The 27285-nt window shown below is 48.4% G+C and overlaps 1 protein-coding gene across 1 annotated transcript in view; it reads left to right on the top strand.

Annotated features, from left to right (window-relative positions):
- Positions 1-27285, top strand: part of LOC142567663 (26S proteasome non-ATPase regulatory subunit 13-like) — a 296627-nt gene that overhangs the window by 228285 nt on the left and 41057 nt on the right. The window contains exon 10 of the mRNA XM_075677845.1: positions 9687-9824. Within this exon, the coding sequence (XP_075533960.1) occupies positions 9687-9824 (138 nt within the window). The remainder of the gene's footprint in view (positions 1-9686; positions 9825-27285) is intronic.

The raw sequence follows: 27285 nt of genomic DNA, 5'->3' as shown, positions 1-27285 counted from the left end.
CAGCCAGAAGCGATAACCTATGCCGCCATCGCCCACCGTCAAGGTCCCCCTCCACGCCAGGGCCCTGTAACGCCGCAATTCCGTCGTCCATTGCTGCCACCGCCCATATCCGGAGAACTAAAAGCAGCAACTGATGGAGGTGCGGTTGCTGTTTGTCAAACTAATGAAGATCCTCTGCCGCCACTGAAGACACCGAAAATCCTGTCTGACGACATATCAAGAGACACACCCATCTTGACGAAGTCTGGAAGCAGAGAATATGCCGATGAAAGATGACCTGACGATGCTATGTACCAGCCACCAGTCAACGCAATCCAGCCCTGATCCCACGCCAAGACTTAACTGCAACGCAAGGTAAAGAACCACCGACCTCGACATGCTTCTCGACGGCCACGCAATTACCGCCTTAGGGGGAACAACAGCCGACTACTCCCGTCATGAGTGAACCCATCGCCACCCAGTTGAAGAAAGTTAAGACTGCATGAAAGTCTTCAAATTCAGACCGCAGTAGAACACGTAATAACACCAACTGGAATCTGCACAGCAAGAATTACCGTTCATGACCGGACTTACCCGCTACCTTTGTTATCCTCCAAAAGCGTTGACGAGACGTCTTTCTTGGCGTGGACTTCCTTGACCAACACGGCGCAATCATCGACCTGAAGTCGAAGCTGATAACGCTGTCCGAAAATCAAGCGACACTGCCGGAGAGCTCTCGTCACCACGCTTTGAGTGTGCTTGAAGATCAAATGAGCATCCCGACTCGCTCCACCATTATCTCCGTCGACACTGAAACACCCGCAGATGTAGAGGACGTCATCGAGGGGTGATCGTCTATTGCTCAACCATGAAATTTGCGTTGCAAGTGAAAGTGATGTTGACAAACTTGAGCGAAGAGTTCCAGCACATCAACAAGGGCACGATGATCGCGTACATAGAGGAAATTGTGGAAACCAGCAATGCGTTTGTCCTCTCGAATTCTGCCGCATATACCCCGACGACCATAGTTCCCGAACCAGACTTCGACATGAATCCAAGTCTCCCCATGATTAAGAGGGGAGACTATACTTAAAATACTACTTTTTTATTTGTGGACAGATCTGAACGAAATTTTCACACTTGGTGTATTTTAAGGTGCAGATTCTAAAAATATAATTAAGTTTGCCATAGGATAAGTAGTTTCTGATATACTCTAAAAGCATTGTATAAGCTGGGTTCTTTGTTTGGAGGAAAATTAGCATCTAAACAGAAAACCCTAACACAGTAATTTGAGTGTAAAGACTATCTAGAATATTCAGCGAGTGTCATAAGGTATTAATCATGTTCTAGGCTAATCTGGAGTAAGAGTTAGAGCTCATCAAAGTTGGGAGAAAAAAAATGCCATCTTGACATGTCAAGCATGTGACCCATCTCAAAAACTTTTTCAGAAGAGTACTGCTTTGAAAAGGTGCATATTGCTTACTGCATACATTTCTCTTTCTGGCAAAAAAATATTATGCCGATAGCTGAAATAGGACAGAAGCTATTTTACCTCCAAACTGGAAGTCTGTCAGAATTGTTGTTTTGAGAAATCAGCGAAAAACATTCTGCAACATCTTTATTGAGAACATACCAATAAAATCTCAAGGAAATTCACCAGGGGCATAAACTGGATGTATCCTATCTTTATGCCACTTTTTGGCCAGCTTCCTTGCTCAAAGAGGCTTCTTGTTGGAGTTAGCACTTCGATGGCCGTCTTTCTCCTTTGCTCGCTGAGATGAAGTGCCAGGAATATTCATGTGTAGCTGCTGTAGAATTGCAGTGGACGCAAGCAGGTTCCCAGTGTTGGAAGCATAGGACAGCTTCCCCAACAGCACCTTGCACGGCAAAGAAATATGCATGCTGTTCCTTTGAACTCCAAATCACTGAGTGAAGGCTCTCATTTGAATTCTGTGTCTTGCCTCGCTGGCATCTCTGGAGCAGGGTTTTTTCAGATAGCCGCGTATATACAGGCAGCATTGCTTCTGCCACATGTTCTGGCAAGTTGTAGTGGTGCCTAGGTTCAGGCTCTCTCTTTGCTCTCGCAGCATTGTGACAACAGAACATTGTCAGAACATTGCTGAGAGCCCGTACTCCTTGGCGGGGTCCTTGAAAGCATCACCACTTTCTAGCCGCACCCGGGACACAGCACGAGCCCAAGGAACTCTTGTACGACGGATAAATCCACGATTGCAAATTCACTTCTGCTGTCGTTGACGTCCTCTCTTGTGTCGATATCCAGCAGCTTGAACTTTCGTTCCATTGCAGACTGCGATGCCACGCACGTTGTCCGACGCTCGCTGCGCGCTCGCTACTTTCTTCAGTCATGAAGGAAATGGTGCCTGCATGATCTGTGCCAGCACGCCTGGCGTGGACGGACGAAGTGTTGATGCTAGACGTGCCGGTTTGCAGCTCGGAACTCGATCCGGTAGAATGTCCAGGCAGACCAGCAACCGGCAACTCCGCGAGTATGACAGGCCTAGCCACCTTCCGTCGCACATTCCACAGCCGCTTGACGCGTAGTAGCCTTGAGACGACAATCTTTTCCAGCCATCCGGGCAGTGAAATGAACACCTTATCAAACGTCGTCGCAAAGCAAGCGGCTGAACAAACGTAGACAACATAGTCCGCGGCGCGATGAAACCAGAGATAAAGAACCGTAGCGAAATGCGAGGCGCGCGGGGGGTGTGCGCGCTTTGGCCAATCGGCGGCCCGGACGCATCCTTCAGAAATGACGCGATAGCGTCGTTTTCCCTTCACCGTCGCCATATTGAACTGGCGCAATATGCGCACAAAGAAAACACCTTCAAAACAAGCGCAAGATGGCGGCCATCGGCCACCGCATTCGCAAATGGCAACGGCATGATTTTTGAATATTTTTGACCAAATTTTGCTGGTTTTGCGTTCACCCTGGCCCCTTTAATTGCAATTTCTTATTATTTTCCGATTAGATTTAGCTTCTAGATTTCGCGGAGGGATTCTTGAATGTATAAACGTAGCGAAAATGTACTTTTCCGAAAATCGACTTTTTGTGATTTTTTGCACTAGTTGCAAAGTATCGCATAATAACCAGAGTGTACTCAACCACTCCTCCAGAGCCCTTACCGAGTTTCAGCGCGAGAACGTGAAGCTATAAGACAAGTCTCGATGGAATGCTGCGGGACAACATCATCCAGCCGTCAAAAAGCCCGTAGCTCGTAAGCCTGTGGTCTTCGTGAAGAAAAAGGATGGAACTTTGCGTTCCTGCATTGATTATTGTTGACTAAACAAGATCACTAAGAAGGTATAATCCCTCCCATGGATAGACGAACGGTAAATACTTGTGATGGATTTTAAGACTGGCTACTGGCAAATAGAAGTGGGCTCGAGAGATTGCGAAAAGACCGCTTTCATCATGCCTGACGGCCTCTACAAGTTCAAGGTCAAGGCCATTTGGTTTGTGCTCGGCGCCTGCAACGTTCCAGCACGTCATGGATAGGTGTTGGGAGTATTGAAGTGGCAGACCTGTCTTGTTTACTTGGATGACGTTGTCTTCGCCGGAAATCTTGACGATCACCTTAGATGGCTTGCGACAGTACTAGAGGCCATCAAGTCATCAGGGCTCACTCTGAAGCCGGAAAAGTGCCGCATTGCTTACAACGAGCTGCTGTTCTTGGGACACGTCATCAGCAAATCTGGAGTCCGCCCTGACCCGCAGACGACTGCTGCCATCACAAACTTCCAGCAGCCCATTGACCAGAAGGCAGTGCGTAGATTCCTTGGCATGTGTGCCTACTACAGGTGCTTTGTCAAGGACTTTTTATGCATCACTGAGCCGCTGCCACATCTCAGTAAATGTGATGTCGAGTCCAAGTGGGAAGTGCCGCAGGCCGACTGTAGTAGCTTCGACGGGGCGGCTGGACACGACACCTACGGCATGAGGCCTAACAGCCGGGGCGCGAAGAGCTGGACTGCTCAAGTCGGGGGCCAAACAAAGAATGACTCTATTCCAGCGAGGGTAAATGCAGCAGGTACTTACAGCATTTTGCGCTGAGTGGCGCCCTGACGTAACCGATTGGAAACTGAAACTGGAAGCCGACACAGGATATTACACCAACGCATTTCAAAAACTCAAACGACGCATGCAGTTGCCACTGGTACTGTGCACTTCAACGAGGACGCCAATACAGGAATCCACGCTGATGCCAGTAGCCTAGGTCTCGGTGCTGTTAAGTCTGTCTTTCCTCTGGACTATGACAGACTAGCGACTGGACGAAGTTAGCGTCTGACTAGCTGGTCGCTGTCAAAAGCAGAAGGCGATTATTCTATGACCGAAAAGGAATGCCTCGCCATTGTTTGGGCTGCAGCAAAATTTTGCCCTTACCTATATGGCAGGCCATTCAAAGTCGTCAGTGACCATCACGCGTTGTATTGGCTAACGAACTTAAAGGACCCTTCAGGACTGCTGGCATGGTGAAGCCTCAGACTGCAAGAATATGACATCACTGTAACCTACAAGTCCGGACGAAAACACTGATGCCACACTCCCATTGACCAGCCGCCGTAAGACGACGAATCTGACAGTGCCTAAGACTGGCTACTGGCAAATAGAAGTGGGCCCGAGAGATTGCGAAAAGACCGCCTTCATCATGCCTGACGGCCTCTACAAGTTCAAGGTCAAGGCCATTTGGTTTGTGCTCGGCGCCTGCAACGTTCCAGCACGTCATGGATAGGTGTTGGGAGTATTGAAGTGGCAGACCTGTCTTGTTTACTTGGATGACGTTGTCTTCGCCGGAAATTTTGACGATCACCTTAGATGGCTTGCGACAGTACTAGAGGCCATCAAGTCATCAGGGCTCACTCTGAAGCCGGAAAAGTGCCGCATTGCTTACCAAGACTTCGCTGAACAGCAACGAGCAGACCTGGAGTTAAAAAGCCTCGCCGAGTATTCGGAAGGGCACATCGACGTCCCTAGGGCATTTAACCGAGGATTGTCTTCGTTCTCGCTTCAAAACAACCTACTCGTATAAGAGAACTTCTCACCAGTCTGCACTAACCACCTTCTTGTTGTTTCCTCAGCGCTACATCTAGAAGTGCTGCACGCCCTAAATGACGATCAGTCCGCTGGGCACTTCGGATTCTCCCAGACGCTATCGAAGATACAGGAAAAGTATTACTGGCAGCGCCTGTCCGCCGATGTCGCCCATTGTGCCAAGACATGCCAAGACTGTCAGCGATGCGAGACACCACCGACAAGGCCAGTGGGATTAGTACAGCCAATCGAACCTCCTTGCCGACCATTTCACTAGATCGAGATGAATTTGCTGGGACCCTTTCGCACGTCAACATCCGGAAATAAGTGGATCGTCGTGGCAACAGACTACTTCACCAGCTTCACTGAAACGAAAGCTCTGCTGAAAGGAAGCGCAGCCGAAGTAGCAAAATTATTCATTGAGAACACCCTGCTGCGACATGGCGTCTCAGAAGTCCTCATCACCAACAGAGGAGCGGCCTTTGCAGCGGAGCTCACCCAAGCCATTCTTCAGTACAGTCAGACATGACACAGGAAGACAACTGCCTATCACGGCTACGTGCTATTTCCATGCTTCCATGGTTGTCATGAGTGCTCCAGACCCACTAAACATTCGGTGCTCATTTACAGCTGCATTCAAGAGGGCTGCCATCCTTTACACTGAAAAAACAAATCACTGAGCGGCGGGCCGCAACTTCGATGTTTCTGAACGGGTGGTGCGACTGCAGTGAAGCAAAATTTTCACCTCTGATGGCAAGCGAAGAATTTCCCACGTGCCGAAGTCTGGACGCTTTCAGGAGCTGTAGGCTAAGCTTGCGGTGTACGTCGCTGAAATGCATGATCGGTTCCTGCCAGTGAAGTGCGACATGGTCATGAAACAAGCCCGGATCTTTGCCTTTTAAGGACCTGCTCCGCTGTAAGTACGAGTGGCTGGTGGCAGAAGACCGCGAACTTACGCCAACCGGACCTGTCAAAAAAGCCTCCCCGATGGCTGCGTGTGGTTGGGTGCATTCGGCACAGGCTGCTGTTCCACAAGATGTGGTTCGGTCGTTTGCCAAATGTGGAATTTCGTTGGACGATGACGTGCTGTGGGACCGTAGCAGCGCTGACGATGGCAGCACTAGTTAAGACGAGTAGTCCAGTGACCATGTCAGCTACTAATAAATTTGCGTTATCGAATGCACCCTCGGGTATGCTCTTTCTTTTTTTTCCTGTCGCACGATATGGGGGGGTCAACTTACAATCGTGTAAATACGGTAGTGCCGTCACACACTCTTTACTAAGCTTGCCACCATGACAGCTGTCACTCTTAAACGCAAGGGTTTGCTCGTGCTGCATATGGTAAAAAATACCCCTCTCATCGGCGTTGAAAACGTCGTAGGGCTTGTATGCAGCAATAATCTCTGGCAGCGACTCCATCCACTTGTTCACCGTCGAAACGTCCATGGAAGTGCCTTTGTCGCAGGAGTGGTTTTACACAATCCTGTTCCATTTTTTAAAGCGATCCAACCACCTGTTCGTCGTGAAAGTTGTCGATGCCCCGACGCAATGCCACAAAGTCCGCCTTTTCTTTTAGAATGCCGGCGTCAACGTTGTTCGCAGAGCTCCGTGCTTGATACAGCCACTTGACTAGAATTTTTTCTAACTTTGTCCTTCTTTTGCCGCTTTCCACTTGAGCCCAAACTTGTTGGCATTCTGCAATATCATTGCTTTGTTAAGCGAAGATTTGGGTATCCCGAGGTCCCGGGCAATGCTGATTCTCGTGGCTCCATGCCGCTTTTTCGCTTCTTCGATGATATTCAGCTTATCGATTAGCGACAAAATTGTCCGCTTTTGGTTGATCGTGCGTCACGTTGCTCCCCACAACGCAAAACTTCCGGTGGACGCTGGTTCCTAAGATTACGACAAAGGACACGTGTGACAAAGCTTGGCCTCTCCGTGCTACTTTGTCGGTGATCTGCTGCTGGGAAACTGGAAGGAGAGAAGCACTTCCCCAATGCGACGAGAGGCGACGCTGCCGAGAAGAGAGGGAGAAAGTGATTGTGGAGAAGAAAAGATGCTATTTCACCACAGCGGGCATCGCGGACGGCTGTTGGTGGGGGGAGAGAAACGAACGATGAGACGAGGCAGGGAAGAAAGCTGCGCCGGAGTGAACCGGTCGAGCGGTGTCAAGTGCTCCACATGCGGAGAGGCGGAGCGAGGAAAGAGACCCGCCACGGCACTTTTCTTTCGTCCACCGTTCCATCCTGCACTTTGCGAGGGTCGTCGTATAATGCGGATCAGGCGTAAAATTGCGTCGGATAACTGGGGTTTCTAATACATTGTTTTTATGGGGACTTTGCCAGGACTGCGCTAATCCCGTAAAACCCTGGTCATCGCGAAACCGGGGGACGTATAACCGGGGTTCCACTGTATTGGCGACCGACGCCCGCACAAGCGCTGTATGCGGCAGACCTGCTGCGCCATTTCTTTAGCGCTCATGATGACGGCAAGGACGGACTCGAAATAGTGCCTGCAGCTGAAAAAGTCATCATTCGCTTGAAAAAGACTCATCAAAAATCGATCAAGGACTTTTTTTCCGTGAAGTCAATTGCCAGCTGGTGTGCTCTTGATCGATCAGTGATGAGCCGTTTGGGGTAAATAAAGTAGCAATTCCTTGCTGTCCTTTTCTCACTTGTCTTTTTCCGTGCGGCGGCCATTTTATTTTTCAAGTGGTGGGCTGCTGTGAAATTTGGTGGTGAGTAGATCCTCTCTTGCTTGCTAATTGTGGGTAGAAATGGATAGTGGCTATAACGAGCTGATTGTTATAACAAAGTATTTATGATGCCCCTTCAACTTCATTATAATGAGGTTTTACTGTACATGGACTTCTATTGAAGAGTAAATGAAAGTCAAAAAAAGGTCACGTTGTAGCCAGTTCTGCAGTACAAACAGTACGTTATAAGTAAGGGTGCATGAGTATTCAAAAATTTTGAATATTTTCGAATATTGTATATATTTAATTTGATAATTTGGAAGCTTGGTTGAGTTGGTGATTCAATATCGATATGTTTTCACAGCGCAAAAGACGAGGACTGAAGGAAGAACACAACACAGCGCCTGTGTTGTGTTTTTCCTTCAGTGCTCCTCTTTTGCGCTGTGCAAACATGTAGGTATTTTTAATATTCGTATTCTATTTGAAAACTATGTATTCGAAAATTTTTTGTTATTTAATTGGATACGAATATTCGATACAGATCGAATATATTGCTGGCTGTGTGGGAGCAAGCATGGTTCTTAGAGTTTATTTCTATCTAATCTAAGAAAATGTGTCAAATTTTGTGCTCAATTTTGTGATAATTTCATGCTGCTGGTGAAATTTTGCTTGTAAAACCTGCTTAGCCGCTGGACATATAAGCTATGCAGAAAAGCCAGTCTCAGTAGCATCGTAACGCAAGTAACATAGTACAGTAAGGACGAGGGACAAGTTGAGACGGGACAAACGTGTTTACAGAATTCCACTCTCTTGTGGAAGACACTGCTTTGGTCAGACTGGCTTGAATGTGCGTCTGCAAGAGCACAACAATAAAGTCAGCAATATTACTAAAGACTGGCAGCCCGTTGTAAAAAATGTGATGTGCAGCCACGTTGCCATCCTCTTTTTGATCAGACTGTTGTCGTGTATCGCCATTGTAATAGCTTAAGCAGGGAAATCGTAGAAGCTACCGAAATCACACGGGCAGGAGATGATTGCGTCAGTTGGCTGTCAGTGGCTTTCTCAGCGAAGGAACTGGAATTCTTAACACAGTCTGTGTGTGGCAGTGTACCTTCTCTACAGATTTGGATGGGTGTATGTCCTGTTTCGACTTGCCTCTCGTCCTTACTGCGCTGTGTTACTTGCGTTACGGTGAATAACCAACATAACCACGCCCTCTCTCAGCAGCATGGGGCACGGGTTTTGGAACAGCGAGCAGGAACTCTTTTGCAGGCTCCAAGCCCACACCTGAGCTTATTTCTTGACAGCAAATGAGTGGCGACTGGGACAGGGCCTCTGAGCTTACGGGAAATTGATGCAGTATAATAAGGCACAGGTTGGCGAGAACAAAGAAGGGGTCAGACAAGGAGACGCTGTATTGTTAGCGAAGCGATGTGCGTCTTGCAAACGATTGAGGCACTACATGGTGGCAGGAACAAGAATGTACCGAGGGTTTATTGTCAGGTCATTATGTAGGCAAGAGCGCGATAATAGTCAACAACACTTAGTGTGTTCGTGCTGTTGTGATAAGGTAGGGCATACACCGCATTCCGGATACAGACACATGTTAAAATAAAACAACTTTCTGATAAATGCATGTGCTTATTGATATTCGATGCTAATTATTCATATCGAATACGAATCCAAAAATTTTGATATTTGCACACCTCTAATTACAAGTGGTCTAAGCTGTATCGGACTTGTGCATGAGGGCCAAGCTGTGCAGCTGAAGAAGTTGCTCATCCCAAGGAAAAGACGCTGCTGCTGCATTCCCTTGGTTGCCCCGAGGAAGTTTTTGCAGTTGAGGGGATGTGTTGGCAAGTTTTCCTTGTGTGTTTTTGATGCCTTAGTGGCATAGCCGCATGCTTTCCCTGCCATGCCACGAGTGCCTCTCAAATGTGTTGCTCACTCTTGTGGCCATAGCCGGACCTTGCGGCCTGTGAGCTGTCCCTGCGCCAGAAGATGTGCCTGCTGTGCCTCATGGAGATGGCCTTCCAGCGGCCAGGCAGCCGCCTCTCCTTCCAGGAGATTGCTGCCCAAGCATGCCTGCCCCTCAACGAGGTACTGTCGTTTGCTGCTGCTGCAGCAGGCAAGGGGTGACCTTGCCAGAGGCCAGTCAGATATTGCCACGTGGATTGGGGGAGCTCGATGGTGCAGACTGCTTTGTGCTTTTAATCAACTGGTAGTAGCCAAACACGTCCAGGTTTGTGGTACTTAGGTAGCTTAAGGCGCTTTTTAAGGGTCGACACCAAAGTTGAAAAACAATTGTGAGAAAGTCTAGTTTTGGGAAACCGCATAGCTTTTTTTAAAATTTATTTACAGATACTGCTGCCACAGGTTTGAGACATTGCAGGAGCGGTTACATAAAACAAGAAAAAGGAAATATGAAGACACACATTTAAACACTTGCTTTACAAACTGTGCACGGGGAAGTTGTTGCAGAGAACTGTTTAAGTGTGAACTGTGCATGGAAAAACAGAATACTTGTGACAATCGAGAAAGAAGACCAGAAATGGCACACTGTTCAGAGGGTCAGACCGGGGAGGGGGGCTCACAGGTGTGGAATGACCAGTGAAAGAAATGGGGGCAGCTGTACAAACGGATTTATACACAGCATTATGTAACATGGTAAGCCGATCGCACCTTCATCAATGTTCTAAGCAATTCACAGATAAGACATAGTAATGTCCTGAAGGTGAAAAGTTGCAGTCATAATAGTTAAAAATGAATCTGATAGCTTTCTGCTGCATGGATCTGAGTTTTATCTTTGTCGTCTATAAGATGAGGTATCATGTACAAGATGAGGTGAATTATAGGCTGTTAGCTTGCATTCTTTGGTCATACCCTTCAAAGTTCTTAAGTACCCTATTTTCTAAAATGATTTTGCAGAAATAAGGTCAATATGGTTTGTTCCACTTTAGTAGTTAGACGAGAATGCAACACCAAGGTACTTAAATTCCTGAACTCTTTCTAGTGTGTGTTCCACATTGCCATACTTAAATTCCAAAGGTTGTTGCTTATTAGTGAATGCATTGTCACTGCTTTCTTAAAATTAATCTCCATTCGCCAGGTTCTGCTTCAGTTGTAGAAAGAAGAAAACACATTGGTTTAGAAAAACATGATCAGTGACACTACTGACATTACAGTACAAATTGCAGTCATCATAGAGATGAAGCTTAACTTGAGTGTTAGTAACAAGTTGAATGACATCATTAGTATAATTTATAAATAACAGGGGTTCCAAAACACAACTCTGTGGGACGCCTGAAGAAATGTGAACTGTTGATGACTGCTGCCGATTGTAGCTAACAAACTGAGTCCTAAGGTGCAAATAATGTGTAATCCAGCCAAGTAATTTATCAGCATAGGAGCTTGTAAAAAAAGGTGCGAAGGTTAAGGACAAGCTTTTGAGTAATCAATAAAAATAGTGTTAACCTGTTCACGGTTGTTAAGTGATGAGGCAATATTGTGCGTGAATTCACTCATCTGTCTAACAGTGGAAAAACTACTATGGAAACCATGTTGATGCTGTGAAAGGATATCGTTATTAGTGAAGTATTGAATGAAGTGCTTGTGAATTATATACTCCAGAAATTCACAGCACGTAGATAATAATGAAATTGATCTATAGTTAGAAATAATTTCTTTCTTGCCCAATTTGAAGATAGGAACGACATTGGCAACTGTTGAAATTCGTGGCACTTGTCTGGAGTCAAGTGATTTCTTAAATATTGACACGTGTACTTGTTTGTCTTTATCGGGCGACACGTTTCACCGCCTAACAAATGTTATCACACAGTGCAGGACGCGCCTGCATGTATCGGGAAGTCTGGAATGTTATCAATGATTCCATCCGCTGTCTGTGACCGAACCTTGTGTAATCTGATCGCATGTGTGCACGACGCGAATGGTGTAGAACTTTATGGAAGGCGCGCGAGTCCCAATGATTACTCTGGAACATTCGACGACTGATGTATAAAAGCCGACGCACTTGACGCGCTGATCAGATTTTCGACGAGCGCCAACCATGTTTGCCGCTATCATTGTGCTATAAGTGTAGCCTGTTTTTGTGGGCACAGGTTCGCCCAATAAAAGTTAGTTTTGTCTTTCACAGTGTTGCTACTGTGTTCTTCAACGTCACCACTACGTGACAATATAATTATTAGGTAATGTGCACGCCATTCAGAGTACTTTTTCAAAAATATATTTGAAATACTATCAGACGGGCCCTTTTGGTAATGTCTGTGTTTATTTAGTAAGAGGTCATGAATTCCAGAACAAGTTATATCGATATCTGGGAAAGCTGCAGGTACAAAAGGAGAGGTGAAGGAAGGAACAGTGCCGTTATCAAATCAAAAAGCAGATTCGAAATACTGTATCTACTCGAATCGAACATGCACTTTTTGCCTGATAAAACGGGTCCAAAAATTTTGTGTGCGTTAGAATCAAGTGTGACCCTAAATCTGCGTTACCGTATCGTCATATCATAAGAAGCCAACAAACATTGACACCAAGGACAACATAGGGGAAATTGTGCTTAATAAATGAAATGAAGGAATGATAAATTAATGGAAATTAAAGTGGATGAAAAAACAACTTGCCGCAGGTGGGAACCGAACCCACAACCTTCGCATTTCGCGTGCGATGCTCTACCAATTGAGCTACCGCGGCGCTGTTTCCCCATCCACTTTCTTGGGTGTTTATGTGTCCTAGTAGAACCCTGGGAGTGTTAGCCAGCGCCACCACTCACTGACCTTGGCGGCAGACGTGGAACGTCTTTTTTGCCTCAGGCGTCACGAGACCGTGATCTTTTTGGGTGAAGGCGACTGGTCAATAAACCCACATATGCTACCTGAAGGCATCAATGTTGCCGGATTCGAGACCCTCGTTATGTAATAAACGAGAAGGAAGGGGGTTAACCGAGGGGCCCAATTTTTATTAGTCATATCATAAGAAGCCAACAAACATTGACACCAAGGACAACATAGGGGAAATTGTGCTTAATAAATGAAATGAAGAAATGATAAATTAATGGAAATTAAAGTGGATGAAAAAACAACTTGCCGCAGGTGGGAACCGAACCCACAACCTTCGCATTTCGCGTGCGATGCTCTACCAATTGAGCTACCGCGGCGCTGTTTCCCCATCCACTTTCTTGGGTGTTTATGTGTTCTAGTAGAACCCTGGGAGTGTTAGCCAGCGCCACCACTCACTGACCTTGGCGGCAGACGTGGAACGTCTTTTTTGCCGCAGGCTTCACGAGACCGTGATCTTTTTGGGTGAAGGCGATGTTGCCTTCATGATGCGAAGAAGCCAACAAACATTGACACCAAGGACAACATAGGGGAAATTGTGCTTAATAAATGAAATAAATGAATAAATAAATGAAGGCGACTGGTCAATAAACCCACATATGCTACCTTCAGGTAGCATATGTGGGTTTATTGACCAGTCGCCTTCACCCAAAAAGATCACGGTCTCGTGACGCCTGAGGCAAAAAAGACGTTCCACGTCTGCCGCCAAGGTCAGTGAGTGGTGGCGCTGGCTAACACTCCCAGGGTTCTACTAGGACACATAAACACCCAAGAAAGTGGATGGGGAAACAGCGCCGCGGTAGCTCAATTGGTAGAGCATCGCACGCGAAATGCGAAGGTTGTGGGTTCGGTTCCCACCTGCGGCAAGTTGTTTTTTCATCCACTTTAATTTCCATTAATTTATCATTTCTTCATTTCATTTATTAAGCACAATTTCCCCTATGTTGTCCTTGGTGTCAATGTTTGTTGGCTTGTTATGATATGACTAATAAAAATCGGGCCCCTCGGTTAACCCCCTTTCTTCTCGTATCGTCATAGGCATTTCAAAATGGCCGCCTTGTACGCGCTTCGAGCCTAGCTGCCGTAGCTTCCTCCATGTGCTGTGGTACATGTTGGATCGTCCGTCTTTCCGTTTTCTGCGTTTGTGCTATCAGCATGGAAGGGCCAACTGCAAGGACATGCCGACTTCATCACGATGCCATAATTAAAAGGAAAGTGATCATGTGTGTGGTGATGGATGGAAATCGGGCTGCATCATGGCTGTTCAGGGTCCCCAAACTTGCGTTCAGGACTGAGGCAAGCAGGAGGTGCATTCTACTACGGCGGCTGCTTTGCATGGCGCGGCCACGAGGCACCTATCTTGAAAGCGATCTGCGATGGAGACATGGTCGTCTACGCATTTAGGCGCATCGCGCTGTGCTCTCATCGCTTAGTTCACATTGAAGTGAGAGGCCGCGCAAAGGTCAATTCGCTCCATGATCCGCTCGGTCCTGCTATCGCTGATAGAATTTCCGCGGTCATTGCGTGAAATGTATTCATGTTTGCTTCTGCGCGTGTGACACCATGCTTGTTAATTAGTTAGTAAGCGAATGTTTAAAAGTTTATACAGCCTATAAAACAACTATCCTTATTTTTAGTGTAGCTGTCTACTAATTTGTTGATGCTGCACCTTTTGGGCGAAACTGTGACGTTTTTTTAATCACAACTATATTGACTTGGCCAGTAATTTTTAAGCTTCTAAATTCCCGCGACAAATCGGATTTATTGAAGAAAGGCTTTAAACTTAAAGGTTCAAAATTTGCCATTGGCAAAGATTTTTCTCCTGAAATTTGGGACATCAGAAAGAAACTGTGGAACAGTGCCAAAGACAGTCACGACAAAGTCTCCCTTGACAAACTGTGCATTAACAGTCGTGCCCATGTTTGGGACGATGTAACCAATGACAAAGTACCCCTTAAGAAAAACGAAGCGGAATCAAGAAAGATAAACGGCCCGCGAATGACGCAGAGAAGAGCTTAATAAGACAACTAACAATCATAAATGTAAATGCAAGAAGCTTACTAAACAAAATAGAATCTTTCAAAAACCTGTTAACTGATCGCGAACCTAATATAGTCGCCGTCACGGAAACGTGGCTTTCACCGGATGTTTTCAGCCATCAAATTATGCCACCGAACTATTCAGTCATTCGCAAAGATCCGGGTTCCCATGGCGGTGGCATGGCTCTTGTGATAAAGAAAAACCTTCCATTTGTTTTACTGCCACATGTGTCAGGTGCTGAAAGCGTGTTTTGCAGGCTTCTTCGTAACAATACTACTATTTGTGTGGGTTGCTTATGTAGAAGCCCCTCTTTGGGTGATGAGAGCATTTCTGCCATTCATGAGTTTCTACACTGATATGCTAACAACTCTAGAATTATCCTTATGGCTGACTTTAACCTACCGGACGTGGACTGGGTAACTATGCATCACACATCATCTTCAGAAATTCTGTTTGACCTAATGTTATCATTTAACCTTCACCAAATAGTTCTAGAACCAACGCGTAAGCACGGTTCAGCAAACAGTATCCTTGATCTTGTACTAAGCAGTGATCATTTCTCAGGGCACCAAGCACAGACAGAAATTATTTGAGGCATTTCAGATCACAACATATCGCTATGCTTGTTGCCTCTGGACTGCTCGATAAGGACGCGTTGTAGTACATCTATAGTACCCAACTTCGAGAAGGCGGATGGCGCCAGCATACTAATCCACCTTGCGTACGAATTTCAAGCCTTTACTGAAATAACCTCCGACCCGTCAATCGATGTGAACGCAGCCTGGCTCCGTTTTAAGAATATGGTTTCCTACTGCGTAACTAACTATGTTCCGTTAAAAAAAAAAGCGACCACAAAGAGCAAGCCCATGGATAACTCGGGAAGTCATCCACGCAAAGCGTCATGTAAAAAGAATACGTAACTCTTGAAAATCATGGATCACGGCCATCCAAAACTAACAAACTAGCATGCGCAGTAGCACATTTTCGACAGACAGCCAAAGAAGCGAAGGAACATTATTTTCATGTAACGCTGCCTAACTTTCTGACAAATAGCCCTCAGCGATTCTGGAACCATTTCCGCCCTACTAAAGACACGTTATCAGACCTGTCTCCTGAGTAAAAAAACTAACAACGCTAATGCCTACAATAAATATTTTCACTCGAACTTCACAAAAGATGACGGCAACCTTTCAGGCTTGCGTAGCAGTTCAACATTGCGCATCGATCCTTTAATCATATCTGACGCGGGTATCCTTAACATGTTGCTCCACCTTGACCCTAAAAAATCATGCGGACCAGATGACATTCCAAATCATTTTTTGAAGAGATACACACAGTGGTGCAGCCGATACTTGGGCCTGATATTTCGAAAATTCCTATCACAATCATCCTTACCCGACGAATGGAAAAATGCAAAAATCATCCCAATACACAGAGGAAGAAGAAGAAGTCGCCAAAGGGAGCAAACGCACTTCACATCGGCTCCGTTTTCCAAGAATTTCGCTGTGATTATCGCTCATTCACCTCATGAATGTAACACCAGTGTATGCAGGAAGTCACCGAGATTCTACTGGCACCATATTCAAGGTGGGAAACGACTTCCTTCCCAATCACAGAGGCTTTTGACCAGCTCCACGCTAACCCTCGCCGGAGCTCGCTTCGCCGGAGCAGTGATGGAAGTTCAAGTGAACGGGGAGGACATCTCCCCTGAAGAGTTTCTCCAAGGCAACGGTTGGTGCACCATTCGATACAAGACCCAATTTAACCGCGAGGCCGCGCAAAGCAACACCCAGAACGGAACCCACTCCCGCACCGGCGAGGGAGCGAACGGCGACCGACAGCGTTCACGTCAAAGACAGCGTAACGTCAAGCAGCAAGTCGTCAGGAACAGTAAAATGCCACTACACCCACAAAGTGATTTCAAGGTCGTGATACGACCAAGAGGAGGCCTCGACGTTGCCGCCACCGGAACCGTGCTCCTCGCATCGGCCATTTACCGGGCGGCCAACGTAGCGGGGTAAGAAGCAGGGGAGGACAAGGTGTGCACCAACAACCGCCAAAACATCATAGTCGTGAGTACACCTCACGCTACTCACGCCGCTAAGTACACACAATTAGAAGCCATCACCATCGGTGATCGCCGCCACGAGGTCAGTGCCTATGAGACGGCCCCCGACTACACGGTGAAGGGAATCATCAGGGGAATCCCGTTGGAGGAGGACGCCAAGTCCATTCACACCAACAACATTCACGCCCGCAACCCCCACGCCCTGGCAGCCAAACGGCTCAGTAATACCAAGACGGTCATACAGTTGAACCTCGCTACAACGAAACTGACGGGGCGCGCGAAAAATTTCGTTAAAGCGAAATTTCGTTGAGGCGAAAACAGGCCAAAAACACTGTCAGGTTGGACCACATAGTCCCAAAACATCATTTATTTCCAAAGAAGTCGGTCAGCTTCTTCTGCTTCTTTTTTTTTGCCACGAGTGCAGTGGCGCGGCTTTCGCACTCGGTGAACAGTTGCATCGCGACGTCGTCATCGTGAGCACCGAAAAATCTGCGGATCACATCAAAAGCATCCATCACTTTTATTGCAGGTGGTGGCGCTAAGTCCTCCGCGTCGCTGTCATCATCCGATGATGCGTCGTTGTGGCGAACGCCCTCAATTATAGCTTCGTCACTCAGCTCCTCGTGAGCTAGCACTTCACTGTCAACAGCGATGTAGTCGCCGATGTGAACATCGGCCGGCACATCTCCGGAGTCCTGAAGGGCTGCCCATGCCGCATTGGCCTCTGTGGAGGGTGGAGCAATTGTACTGCAGCCTTCCTCGTCCGACGTGGAGTTCGCTGCCAGTTGAGCATCGGAGTGAAAGCCGGCGTGCACAAAACAGTTGTAGATGATACTGCGACTGGTTGCCGTCCACGCTGCTGAGACCATCTGTACAGCCATGTACAAATCCACTTCGATTGCCCGACCGGTGTCGATGTTTAACACCAGCCGCTGAATCAGTCGCTGTCGATAAGCGCTTTTAACGCTATTGATGATACCTTGATCCAGCAGCTGGATTAAAGCCGTGCAATTCGGCGGGAAGAATCTTACTTCCACGCTTTGAAGCTGAACGTCTTCAACGTTATGCGCTGAGCAATTGTCGATGAGCAAACAAACCTTACGTTTCTTTGCCGTCATGTCACGGTCGAAAGCGGTTAGCCACTCTTTGAAAACGGCCCGTGTCATCCAAGACTTCTTATTGGCAACATATTTGACGGGCAGGCTCTTGCCACCTTTGAAGCACCGCGGCTTCGCACTTTTGCCTATCACCAGTGGGCAGCGCTTGTCAGACCCGTCCATGTTGCAGCACAGGAGCACAGTCACACGCTTTTTGCTATGCTTCCCTCCGCTGCATGGCTGGCCCTTCATGTGAAGCGTCTTGGAGGGGAGGAGCTCGAAGAAAAGTCCCGTTTCATCGGCATTGTATATGTCTGATGTGGCATATTTCTCCATTAATTCCGGCACAGTAGCTGATGCCCAAGCAGATGCAGCGTCGGCGTCTGATGAGGCCGACTCCCCACACAGCACTTTAGCGACGATTTCATGCCTGGCCTTAAAACGGGTCAGCCACCCTGAGCTGGCTTTGAAATCATTGATGCCCAGCATACAGGCATAGCCAAGTGCCTTTTGCTGCAACATGTTTCCGCTGACCGGCATCTTCTTTGCGCGCACGTCGAGGAACCACGTGTACAGAGCCTTCTCAAGGTCCTCATGAGCCGCTTGCGTCAGCTTTTTCCGCTTCGCGGATGTCCCCGAAGAAAGAGCTTGCGCTATCGCGTCTTTCGACTTCAAGATCGTTGACAGCGTGCTCTGTGAGATGCCGAAGTCCGCTGCAACATCTCCCTTTTTCCTGCCACTGGATGCCGCGCTGATAATCCGTGCCTTCTCTTCAAGCGAGAGGAACTTCCGCTTTCTAGATGAAGTCGCCATGCTCGCATTCATTACAGCGCACTAGCAGCACAAGCACGAGTGAAAAAAACTAGGGCAAACGCGCTGCTGTTGCCAGGCTGCTGCGTCCTTTGCTAACGGATTGGTTGCGGCTCTGAATTGGATTGGAAGAAAACGGGAGCTTGCCCCCGCGCCTTGTCGCAAGGCAGCCAGCCCGATAGTCATCAACACCAAGCTATGGCGGTGATCATGTGCGTTTCAGTGAGTGGATTAGTTTGGTCCAGCGAATGTTTAGCGAAACAAAGCAGCGTGGGCCTATGGAAGTACATAGATGGGCGGCGATATGCTTGTTTTATTGTAAGATATATTTTTAAATCGAGCTTCGCATAGCAAAAATTTCGTTGAAGCGGAAACGCGCCCCAAAAATGGTTCGTTGTGATGAGAAATTTGTTCCATTACTTTGTATAGCGAGCTGACGGGGAATTGGAAATATTTCGTTGAAGCGAAAATTTCGTTGAAGCGACGTTCGTTGTAGCGGGGTTCGACTGTAGTGGCCTTTCAAGGACCGCGAGTGCCCTCCTACGTCAGGTACGGCGGTGCCCTCCTTTGCTGCGCCCTGTATCGCAAGCAAATCGACATGTGTCACGGCTGCGGGAGACTCTGTCACCGCATGGACGTGTGCCCCAATCCTCAGGACAAAGTGTGCCGTGGTTGTGGCGCCCTCAACCCAGGCCCCGACCACCAGTGCTCCCCACGTTGCAAGCTGTGCGGGAAAACACACATGACGGCGGATCGCAACTGCCGCGCAAGGTACAAGACCCCCTACGTCGTGACAAAGAGGCAATGGGAACGACACAGGGCCGCCGAGGAAGCGGAGGCGGCCGCCAAAGCCACCAGCCCCGCTGGCAAGCCGCGCTTGAGATCCAGGACTCGCAGCCGAGGCCGGTCCCGGTCCCGGCGCCGCACCCTGAACCCACGGCAGCAGCAGCAACGCCGGTCTCGCAGCCGCACCCCCAGAAGGACCTCAACAAGAGACACCGAAACCACCGAGAAGGTGAGCTGGGCAGATGCGGTCACGGGAAAACGAGCACCAACCGCAAAGGCTGGCGACAAAGCACCCGCTAAAACAGAGACGGAGGTAACTAAATTAACACAGGCGATACAAGCACTGCAGAAGCAAATAGAACACATGCAGACACAGATTCGCGCAAAAGACGACCTCATACAACAACTCCAGCATGCCGTGAAGAGCGGTACCGATACAGAGGCCATGCATGAAACTCAAGAACAACCCACAGAGGACGACGAAGTCATATACCCCGATACTAAACGCAGACCCACTCCCTCACAGACCACTCAGGCCACGCAGGGAACAGAAGAGGAACCCATAGAGGACGATGAGGTCGAGTTCCCCGATACCAAACGAAGACCCACTCCCACCCTTACAACACGACCCAAGCGCACGTGCGCAGCGATACGCGACGCGCGAATAGAGGCACTCGAGGATCGCTTAAGCAATCTCGAGGAAACTATCATCGCGTCCATCACGCGTACCATCCAGCGGAGCCTGGAGAGTGTTCACCTCAGACTATCGAGATTAGAAGCCGCAAACAGCACGATCGTACAGTCGCATAGGGAAGCGGCGCAACACATGTAACAAGATATAAACATGGCCCGACACTCATCGAAACAAAAACACAGGATATGGCAGTGGAACTGCAGAAGTTACCAAAACAAAACGAGTGCACTTACAACAATACCTGAAAACGATCCCCGAACGCCCAAACGTCATCATACTGCAGGAAACGAATGGTCCCGCCAAACACGCGGTGTACCAGTCTATAACAGGCAAGGCAGAGAAACCAAACGTCATCACACTGGTCAAGCGAGCGCACACAGCTATCGAAGACGACACCAAAATCAGAGACATCGAAAACATTCTCGTAGAATTAATTCCACCACGCAAGACCCGCAACAGTGTCTTCGTACTCAACGTCTACAGCAGTCCCAGATGCCGCCAGCACCCCTTCCATGACCTCTTCAAACGGGCAATCGACATCGCCAAGGGGCAACAGCTGTTCATTGGAGGGGACTTCAACGCGGCGCACACGGCATGGGGTTACAAGCACGATCACCCCAAAGGCACCCATCTATGGGCAACGGCGCAGTACGCCGGACTCGAGCTGGTCACCGACCCCGCGGCACCAACAAGGCAGGGCAACAGCGTAAGCACTGACACGACGCCGGACCTTACTTTCACGTGCAACACACGTAAAGTCACTTGGACAAACACCATGCAAGACTTGGGGATCGATCACTACATTATTTCCATAGAAGGAGAAGGCGGCCCGCAGGAACACAATGCCGGTCGTCAAATGAAGATCACCAACTGGAATCAGCTACGCAAACATCGTGATGAGCAACAGATGGAAGACATCAAAGATATAGAACAATGGACCGACCAACTGCGGTGGGCAATCGAGCGCATGACGCAAACGATCCCGTCGACAGCCGGGCTCGAGACAATAGACTCCCGGTTGCAGCACATGTGGGAAGCCAAAACTCACCTGCAGCACCGATGGAAATAACAGAGACACAATAGGAGACTGCGTAAACGGATAGCACAGCTCAACAAAGAAATACAGTAAAAGCTCGTTAATTCGAATTTCACGGGGACACTTAACGAGTTCGAATTAACCGAAATTCGAACTAACGAAAGTGATTAAGAAAAGGCCACATCTGATGACAAAAAAAAAAGTACAGCAACTCTGGGTACTTTTATTTGGAAAAAAAGTCCGTAATGGTTTTTTGCTTTTTTCCTCTGAAAGCGATCGCTGTCGCTTTATCTTCCAGAGCTGAGCCGAAAAGCATTGTCTTCGCCTTCTTCGAAACTGAAGAAAAGACGGGCGTGATTCAGTCTGTCCATCACCTGTGCCAACGAAGGTCGTACCGGTGTTTCACCAACATCATCATCTTCATCATTCGCGTCGTCATCGTCCACGGCCGGTTCTTCGTCTTCGCCGATGACTTGGGCGATGATTTCATCATCGGTCACGGCACCGCAGACCGCGGCGCAGCTGTTGACATTCACGCAGTCGCTGAAGTCCGTATCGCAGAGCACCTCCCGTACATGAAGCGGAGCACGGACGTCCTCTTCAACTTCATTAGCGTCTGCGTTAAGGGCTCCGAAACCACAGTGGCGGAAACAATTTGCAATGGTTTCTGTGGTTACCTGATTCCAGGCACGCACAAGCATGTGCAGGGCTGTGAGCAGAGTTACGGTATAGCTTTTCTCATTATCGGAGCACAGGAGCAACTTCTCAAGAATGTGACGTCTATAAAAACTTTTCAAATTCTTTATAACGCCCTGATCCATAGGCTGAAGAGCCGCGGTGGTGTTAGCCGGAAGAAAAACGAGCTCAATGGCTCTCAATTCTACTTCCACCTTGTGCGCCGAGCAGTTGTCGACGAGGAGGAGAATCTGCCTCTTGGCAAGCTCAAATTTTCGGTCGAGTTTCCTCAGCCACTGCTTGAAAAGCTCGCCCGTCATCCAGGCCTTCTTATTTGCTGCGTAGTCGGCCGGCAGCGTGCGGATGTTCTTAAAACATCGAGGTTTCTGTGACTTCCCTATCACAAACAGGGGGAGCTTCTTTGTTCCAGTCATGTTCGCCCCGAGCAACACCGTCACGCGCTCTTTGCTGCGCTTGCCGCCTGCGCACACGTCCCCCTTGTACGTGATCGTTTTGTCCGGTAAGAGTTTAAAAAACAAGGCGGTCTCGTCGGCATTGAAAATATCGGATGGTGCGTACCTGTTCAGATGGTCTAGTAGCGCACCATTCCGCCACACGGTGCAGGTTTCTGCGTCTACGGCTTTGGCTTCGCCGCACACACTGCGGAAAACGAGGTCATGCTTGTCTCTGAAGCGGTGAAACCATCCGTCCGAAGCGGCGAAGTCGGAGACGTTCAGACGTTGCGCGAAATCAGCCGCTTTCGCTACGATAATGGGGCCTCTCAATGGGATATCCTGGCTCCGTTTTTCCTTGATCCATGTGAGCAACGCTGCCTCCAGGTCCGGGTGCTTAGCTGTCCGAAGCCTTTTCTGATCCTTGCCGAAAGTTTCAGCCTCGTAAGAGTCCTCAATCGTCCTCTTATTCCGGATGTATGTCGACAGCGTGCTTCTTTGCAATTTCGTTCTTGCTCAGTTTCCCTGCATCAACTTCCCGCAGAATTTCTAATTTATCCTTCAACGTTTTGGCACGATACTTTCCACGTGACGACATCGCGGCACGCGAGCAGTGTCAGTCTGCGACGGACGCGTACAGAACAAAAGCGAGCAACGGCGCACTTTTAGGCTTCGACATTCTGATCGCATAGGCGACGGAGAGAATGGCCAGTCTTGCGGTTGTCGCCGAACGCACTGCGTATCCTGCTGTCCATGACGATGCGGCAGAGCATTTGCGAATAAACGCAAGTGCTGCCCCCTAAAAACACGCGATGATGATAGTGTATGTCGCGCCATCTGTCGCTCAACAGCAGAGACTTCAAGCTGGCTACGGCGGCGCGCAGTTCGAATTATCCGTGGCGGACCGGATTAGCATTCGAATTAACGAGCTTTTCAATACATGGGGCTCTATGGAGCATGGCCGGACCGTGCCGATTAGTTCGAATTATTCGAAAATTCGAATTAACGAGGTGCGAATTAACGAGCTTTTACTGTAGAAAAGCACGCGCTTAACCTGCAACATCACCAATGGGAAGAGAAACGCGCGGAGATGGATGGTCAACTCACCACGCGTTGCACGTGGCAGATACTGCGGTATCTGATCGAGCCCGCCAACACCAAGACCACACACATGCAAGGCATATACAAAATCATACACGCTTATGGGGGAACGGAAGAACAATTCCTACGGGATGCGGAACACCTTTACATATCCCAAACGCCACCGCAAATATATCCAGACTACTCAGGAGAAAGCAACGCCACTCTAGACGAGGAATTCTCCGTTGCCAAAATCCGGGCGGCCCTCGTAAAGCTGAACGCCAAGTCGGCCTCTGGCCTCGATCGAATACCCAATAGGGCACTACGCAATCTCGATTACGGATCGATCGAGAAACTAACAAAATACATTAACGAGTGTTGGGCGCACGGCAAGCTACCCCGGCAATGGAAAGAAGCAAATATCACTGATACCGAAACCCGGCAAGAAATTACAGCTAGAGAACCTGCGCCCCATCTCCCTCATGTCCTGCGTGGGCAAGTTAATGGAGCACGCATTTCTCAATAGACTCACGGATTACCTCGAGGACAACGACTTATTTCCACACACCATGATTGGGTTCAGAAGGCATCTCTCCACGCAAGACGCCCTTCTGCAACTAAAACGCCAAATCATAGACAGTCCGGGGCGTTCAACGAGAGCCATCCTCGGGCTGGACCGGAAGAAGGCCTTCGATAACGTTCGCCACGATGCCATATTGCGACAAATAGACAAGCTAAATCTCGGCCTGCGCACGTACAACTACGTCCGAGACTTCCTCACGGGAAGAACCGCTCGCATGCGAGTGGGACAACTACAGTCGGAGCAAATCAACATCGGCAGCTCGGGCACCCCGCAGGGCTCGGTGATCTTGCCAATGATCTTCAGCCTCGTTCTGCTGGGGCTGGCCGACCGATTGTTTCAAATCGAAGGACTGCATCACACGCTATACGCGGATGATATTACGATCTGGACGACAACGGGCAGCGACGGAGCGATCGAGCAACGTTTACAACAGGCCATCCAATGCGTAGAAAACTACCTCGTGGGCACGGGACTCGCCTGCTCGGCCGAAAAATCCGAACTGCTGCTATATAGACCAGTCAGAAAGGGGCGCCCACCTAAATGCTACACCCCCCTGGAAAAGCAAAAGATCCAGTTAACGGCATCAAACGGCCTACCCATCCCTATAGTAGAGAAAATCTGGGTACTAGGAATGATGATAGAGCATAAGGGTGGCAATGGTGAAGCACTTCGCAAGATAACGGCAAAGGCCACCAGCACGATGCAGCTCATTTGACGCATCACCAACAAACACGCGGGCATGCGCGAAGGCAGCGTCATCAGACTCATACAAGCCTTCGTCATTTCTCAGGTAAATTACACGGCAGCGTTTCTCAACTGGACGGTTGTGGAAAAAATAAGCTCAACGCGCTCATACGCAAGGCGTACAAATGTGCGTTGGGACTTGCGCCTGGAGTTAGCACCACCAAGCTCTTAGAACTAGGCCTACACAATACGCTCGAAGAACTCGTGGAGGCGCAACAAGTGTCCCAACTTGAACGCCTATCCAAGACCCGCCCGGGCGGACACGTACTTGAAAATCTCGGCATCTCATACCACTCGCAACACGGCATCAAAGTAGACATTCCAAGACCCGTACGCGAGCAACTATACGTACCCCCATTGCCTCGCAACATGCACCCTCAACACCACACGGGGAGGCGTAAAGCCAAGGCAAAACACATGAACAAAAGTTACTCTAACGACAAGGAGGCGGTCTTCACCGACGCAGCCTGCTATCGAGACAGGAAGAGTTTCGTGGCGGCAGTTACTAGCCACTGAGGCAACCACCTCACGAGCGTCACCGTGAACACGGCACATGCCGAAGCGGCAGAGGAAGCGGCCATAGCACTGGCCCTCACACAAACCAAAGCTACATACGTGATCTGCGACTCTCAAACGGCAATTCGCAATTTTGCAAATGGGCGCATCTCGCAAGAGGCATATCAGATACTCCAGCGACATCCCATACACCAGGGAGAGGCCGACGTTGATAACTGAAGGCATTTGCTATGGATCCTGGAACACACTGGAATGAGCACCCCCAACGAAGTGACTCACGGCGTTGCTCGAGGCCTGACTCACCGAGCAGCATCGGAGGAAGAGCCCCCGCGGGGTACTGCAAACGTCTGGGCATGGGAGCATCGTATGACCAGTTTTCACGACATCACGGCACACTGCCAATTACAAAGACGCATATACCCATTCCCTCACGCTAGGTTAGACAGGACGCAAGCAGTACACTTCAAACAGTTACAAACAGACTCTTACAGAAACCCCAGACTCATGCACGCCATGTATCCAGACATGTACACTACAAACAGATGCACATCGTGTGGCGAGGTTGCCACACTAAATCACATGTTATGGGAGTGTCGGGACCTAACAAACAAGTCGGGCAGTGCCGACCCCTCCGTCTCTTCCACCGCCAGCCTCCACTCGCGCTGGATGACCGCACTGCTCAGCTCTGACCTGACAGCACAACTCTGGGCCGTCCAGTGAGCCGAGGAGGCCGCTTCGAGACAAGGTCTCGGAACCGCGTCTGCGGCAGGTGCCCAGACCCACTAAAAGGACGCCGGACTCAAATCTTGTTGATTTGAAATAAAAGTTTACGCTCTCTCCCAATACACAAAACAGGAGATACCTCATTGCCCTCTAATTATTGACCAATATCTCGCTAAACAGTCGGTCGTCGAACGTCAATCCTAGCAGCAAGCGCAAAAGCCACTGAGGCCGACTCAGCGTGTTAAGCGCAATCTATCGTTGCTCTACACTAACATCCGCAGCCTGATACCCAAACGGGATTCGTTATGCAGCCTCATTTCCTCATCATCCAGTAACATTGTTGCACTAACGGAAACATGGTTAAATTCCACAATACTTGATTGCAAAATTCTTCCAGATCTATCAGAATTTGATATTTTTCGCAAAGACAGGTGCGATGGAACCCGTGGCGGCAGTGTGGCTATTGCTACTCATCGCCAACTGAAGTGCTCTTTTGTAAATATAAGAACTCCTCTAGAAATGATTTGGACGTGCTGCCACGCCACTTCACCGCGCACGCTCATCGGCTGTTGCTATCGTCCACCCTGCACTGATAGCTCCTTTCTTTCGTTTTTTCACGATGCATTGTTTGAACTAACAACAGCTTATCCTAACACCCCCATATTGTTACTCGAAGACTTCAACTTTCCAACTATAGATTGGAGTAACATTGCGTCATGTCTAACACAAACAAACATGGCTAGCGAATTTATAAACATTTGCTTGCTGTTCGGTCTATCGCAGCTTGTTACTAAACCTACGCGAATAACTCAACACTCTTCAAATATTGTAGATCTCGTCTTAGCGTCGCACCCCGATAAGATGCCTCCTCTTACGTACGTCAGTGGTCTTAGCGATCACATTGTCATTCATGCCACGTTTCCTTGCAATACACTCAAAAGTAAAATATCAAAGAAAATACTAACACTATAGATAAAGCCGATTATCCAAGCATTAATCGTGAACTTTTTATCTTTCATGAGCAACTTGCCCTTACGTATCAGCAGTGGTCGACTGAGAGTAACTGGGCACTTTTCAAAACAGAAATGCTGCGTTTAATAGGTCTTTACATTCCAACTATCACAATAAATGAAGGAGCGCGTTCCCCCTGGTTCAACACTATTTTAAAGCGCTTAAACAATAAGAAAAAACGATTATTTCATGTAGCCAAATGCTCAGGTTCTTCTGCCTGGGAAAAATATAACAAAGCTACTAAAGAATATAACTCATTAAAAGCACACACAAAACGTAATTTCTTTTCTACTACTGTCCCAAACATGTTGCACTCTAACCCGCGGCGTTCTTGGAAAGCGATAAAACCCGAAACTAATAGCTCTATTTCTCTATGTGATAATTCTGGCTCAC

The sequence above is a fragment of the Dermacentor variabilis genome, unplaced genomic scaffold, assembly GCF_050947875.1.
Source record: "Dermacentor variabilis isolate Ectoservices unplaced genomic scaffold, ASM5094787v1 scaffold_14, whole genome shotgun sequence".
Classification (NCBI taxonomy): Eukaryota; Metazoa; Arthropoda; class Arachnida; order Ixodida; family Ixodidae; genus Dermacentor; species Dermacentor variabilis.
Note: the sequence above shows the minus strand (reverse complement) of the source record. Positions and strands in the feature narration are given on the sequence as shown.